The sequence below is a fragment of the Pediculus humanus genome, genomic scaffold (genome assembly GCF_000006295.1).
Source record: "Pediculus humanus corporis 1103172107434 genomic scaffold, whole genome shotgun sequence".
Lineage (NCBI taxonomy): Eukaryota > Metazoa > Arthropoda > Insecta > Psocodea > Pediculidae > Pediculus > Pediculus humanus.
Window position 1 is genome coordinate 324,818 of NW_002987056.1, and position 4,909 is coordinate 329,726.

The 4,909-nt window shown below is 23.0% G+C and overlaps 2 protein-coding genes across 2 annotated transcripts; one reads left to right on the forward strand and one right to left on the reverse strand.

Annotated features, from left to right (window-relative positions):
• Positions 1-1,627: 1,627 nt before the first annotated feature.
• On the reverse strand, positions 1,628-3,692 carry Phum_PHUM085020 (uncharacterized protein; the record flags this gene model as incomplete). The annotated part of the gene is made up of 3 exons (XM_002423722.1): positions 1,628-2,214; positions 2,333-3,190; positions 3,647-3,692. 3 exons carry the CDS (start codon positions 3,690-3,692, stop codon positions 1,628-1,630), a joined length of 1,491 nt encoding a protein of 496 aa, XP_002423767.1.
• Positions 3,693-4,256: 564 nt separating this feature from the next.
• Phum_PHUM085030 (uncharacterized protein) lies at positions 4,257-4,877 on the forward strand (the record flags this gene model as incomplete). The annotated part of the gene is made up of 2 exons (XM_002423723.1): positions 4,257-4,535; positions 4,656-4,877. The coding sequence occupies 2 exons, from the start codon at positions 4,257-4,259 to the stop codon at positions 4,875-4,877; spliced, it is 501 nt and encodes a 166-aa protein (XP_002423768.1).
• Between the last annotated feature and the right edge of the window lie 32 nt (positions 4,878-4,909).

The window sequence follows — 4,909 nt, forward strand, 5'->3', positions numbered from 1 at the left end:
CTCCCCCACCTCATTAATCTATCGAAAATTTAATAAAAAAATTTATTTAAACAAACAAAAATAAAATAAAATAAAATTTACCGTTAATATGGTTGGAAAATTTTTTTTTAAAACTAAAAATTAAACTAAAAAAAAACTTAATAATTTCTATAAAAAAAATAAATTATTATTATTATTATTATTATTATTTATCACTAAATCATTTTATTATTTAATAAATCATAATTAAATAACGTTACAAAAACTTTTTTGTTGGTTTTTTTTTTTTTTTTTATTAAATTTTGCCTGAAGCTTCAAGCTGTTGAACACAACAACTGAAACTCACACAACAACCGAAGTCCATGATAATATTTGACTTGTTTAAACGTTATAAATCTTTTGTTTAAAAAAAAAAAAAAATTATAAACTTTTGTTACCTAAATTTAAAAAAAAAAAAAAAATTTAAGTTGATCTAAAATTAAATGACGTAATTATTTAAACAAATAAATAAATAATATATCTCAGAAATATGTGAACGTAACGCGTAAAATTTTTCAATCGGACAAATTTATTTTTTGCTGATATTATTATTATTATTATTATTATTAACTTTTTTAATAAAAAATTTTTAACCGACAAAAAAAAGGCAAATAATAATAATAATAATAAAATATTAATGAATATTTATAAAAACATAAATCACGTTGTTGTTGTTGGTTGTTTTTTGTTACAGACAAAAAAATCATATTTTTAATGTTTTTTAAGGATGAATTACATTATTATTATTATTACAAAAAATATTATTTATAATATAAATTATAATTAAAAATTTATTTTCAAACAATATCAAATTATTATAACGAATAAATGTATAAATTAAAAAAAAAAAAAAAAATTTTTTTTAAATTTTTTTTAAAACCATTTTCCCGCAGTCTTTCTTTTTTTTTTTTTTGTGAACAACTGAATCTACAATATATGTGTAAAACAAACGTATAGATATTGTTTGTTTGTTTGTTTGTTTGTTTGTTTGGGCCATTTAAATTTGGGCATAACGAATAATATCACAGTTTTAAAAAAATTTTAGCCCACACATTTTAGCAACATTAATTTCTTTACTTTTATTTTTACTTTGATTTCTCATTAGATTTTTTTTTTTTTTTTTTTACATAATACATAAATATATATATATATAATTAAAATAATAATAATAATAATAATAGAATTCATTATTAAAGTTTTGGCATTCGATTTAAAAGTACAAAAAAATTCACGTTTGAAAATTTAAATAAAGAGATCTAAAAATATTATTATTTAATTAAACCAAAAAATAAATTAAAAATTTTTTTTTTTTTTAAGTATGTATATATATTCCTAATTAAAAAATCTTTTTTCAATTTTTATTTATTTATTTATAAAATATAATGTTTAATTAAAAACTTTGTTCTTCATTTTAAAAAAATAATTAAAATCGGCAAAAAAAAAAAAAAAAATGTATGAATGCAAATTAGAAAATAACACGTATAAGATTAACGCAAAATAATATTTAATACTTTCTTAATATATATATATCAATAAACAAATAATACAAAAATAATAATAATAATAATTTAAAAAGTTTTTAATTGATTTCGATTGATTGATTGACTCATTACTGCATACTTCCATATTTTCTTGACGTAGGTTTCGAATCTGACCAAGAAGAATCGTTATCCAAATAGTCATTTGATTTTAAAAATGAATTGCTAATTGATTCTCTTAAACGTTCACGAAATGATTTATATTCCATGTTACTCGTTTGATTTCCAAAATCGAAATCCGCAACTTCAATCGTGTATTTGTGTTTGCTTTGAACGTAATAAGCAACCCCGAATATAATCAATATGGTTGCGATTAAACTAAACGAAACGGGTACGATAATCACGGATAACTGAGCATGTTTTTTCACTTTATATATATTCACGGCGATGGGTTTAACAACTCTTGATACTGCGTTTGATATTATCACGACTAAAGTATACTCTGATGGTTTTTTAAATAAATGCTGAATTCCAAAACTGCAATTTCTTATCACTGTTTCATCGTTGCATGTTTCGTTTCCTGTGATGTTGTACAATCCGGATTTCAGGAGAACGCAAAATGCATATGGAGAAGATCCATTACACGATACATTTATGTTTAATATTTCACCATCCATTAACCAATTTGTTCCATTTATAGGTGATATTTTAACTGGAGCTGAAAAAAAAAAAAAAAAAGAAATCAATCAAATCATTTCGATAATAACTATTATGAATGCATCATACATAATTTATTAAAGTACAAGAAAAACAATGAAATACAAAAAATTACTCACCTTTTACAGTAAGATTTGTTCTAAAAAAACCATATGTGTATTTTGGTATTTGAGGAACAATAGAAGAATTAATGCAATACCCATATGGCTTCGATTTGCTGACGGATAAATTATAATTATTTAACCAAATTTTTAATTCTTCATCAATTCCATCCTCAATAATTGATGATATATTTTCTTTTGTTACATTCATATTATTCGATGAAGTAACATTTGGTTGTCCAATTATTAAATTTGTCTTATTATTTTTATCCTCAATAGAATATTCATCATTTTTTTTAATTAGATTTGAAACACTCGAAGCTATTAATATGGCTTCGACAAAATGCATTTTATCAGTTTTTGTGTAATTGAAATCAAACTCGAAATTAAATTTTGGCCCATAATAAATGCAATCGACAAACCAAAAAACTCTAATAAAATTTTTGGATTTTACATAATTAACATAACTATCCTTAAGTAAAATAGTGTGATTTACTGTCATTTCATTTGAAACATATTTTTTCCTAGTGAAATTTCCCTGACTCAATAATATATCGCCAACTAAATATTTGGTAACTTTGAGTTTCATTGATTTTGTATCAACTGTAGTCCTGATTCCAATTATAGATTTTTGAACTTTTACAGTAATTTCATAATCATTTGGAGGGTATTCTAAACCATAAGTTACATTCCAATAAGCTGGAGATTGAATTTCTATTTCATGTGAATGAGGTGGTGAAGCATTGTCACTCCAATGAAATATAAAATAAGAAGTGCTTAAAGAACCCTCATCATCAAAAACTTCAGCTTTAAAATAAGCTGTACCATTTTGAATTACATTTTCAGTACCAGAGAGTACAACAATATAACCTGAAACTGATTTTAGAAAAAATTATTAGTTAAGGTTAAAGTTTAAAAAACAATAATGGGAATTAACTTTGGTCAAAATACTGAAATACAATATTTATATAAAAACCAATTTTTTGCAATAAGTATATGTATATAATAGCATTTAAATGTCAATTGAAAAATAATAAAATAAAACAAATAAAAAATTAAATACATATAAATATATATATATATATATATTTCTTTTTCAAAATATACCTTTAAAAATTTTAACAAACCAAAACCAAATTTCTTATAAATAATGTATTGTTACAAAAATTAGGAATTATGTTTTATTGATCGCTAATTAATATTTCACAAAAAAAGGGAAAGACAAACGTTCACATTTATTGAATCTGTACGTTTTTTTTTATTACATTTTACTCAATAAAGGTTTATTATTTGCACCTAATTGAAATATGAATATTAACTAAATTGCTTTACCTAGTTTTGACAAAACAATGAATGCCGTTAAGAAATATGAAAACATTATCACAAAAAAAAATCAGTTATCATTATAAACTGCAAAATACAGTATTTTAAAACTTCAAAAACTGAAGTTAAAAATATTAAATAATATGTAATAAACTAATCACAAAACAACTACTTTTAATGGTTTCAGTTTATCCAACTTGTTTAAAAAAAAAAAAAAAAATTGCCTTTGACTGATAATACAAGTTTTAATTTTATCTAAAAACCCCTATTACCACATACAATAATTTCAAAAAAAATTTTTTTTTTTACAAAAAATATAGAATGAATTTAAATTTTAAAATGTCGATAAATAAATGAAAAAAAAAACAAAATTTGGCTAAAAAAAATTTTCAAAAAATTTATGGCATTAATTAAGTTGGCAATTCATAAACTGATTAATCTTTGCGATGTCCTAGCTTGGTCAGTTTAAAAACAAAACCAAGTTAGGGAATGAATTATACATTTTGATAAATTTTTTACTATGTATATTTTTGTTTTTTAACTTTATTATTTTGTATGTATATTTTTTATAATGACCTCACTTTTAGAATGTTCTTACATTCGGCGCCGGCTGCAGGAAATGGAAGAAATTTATCCAGAACCACATACCTTAGATCAGTGTGATTGCACTTCTTATTCGTACTTTGGCTTATCTGTAATGTTGTTATCGGTTGGAAGTTATATTTCCGTTCTAGCCCTTGGTAATATCGATGGGTATTTGTTTTCTAATTTAGGGCATATGTGGTTGGTGGGTCCGATATTTATTTGTTCAGGATTAATGATAGCTGTTAAAAGTATTTTATATTTACGTCGAAAAACATTGAGTAAAATGTTAAGTCGGCAACGTGCACTTCTTAGGGTAAATCATTTTTTTTTTTTGTTACTAAAATAATGTTATCGTAAAAAAAATTTTATCGATCACTTATTAAACATATGAGTTTTAATTAAAAGCTAGTTATTGTTTTAATTCATTACTTAGGGTTTTCAACATTTAACTCAGCGACCGGATCAATTACAAATCGAAAGTAGAAACGACAGTTGTCAGACGCTTCCTCCTGCTTATGAAGCACTTATTGATTGTCAAACTTGTTCGAATAAAATTAGAGATCCATCTTTGCCATCATATGAGGAGGCCATGTATTTAAGTAGAGGAAAACTATCTAAATCTGATGAATTTTTTAAAATTCCTTCAGCCAGGTAAACAATTTAATAACAATTTTAAATGATTTAATT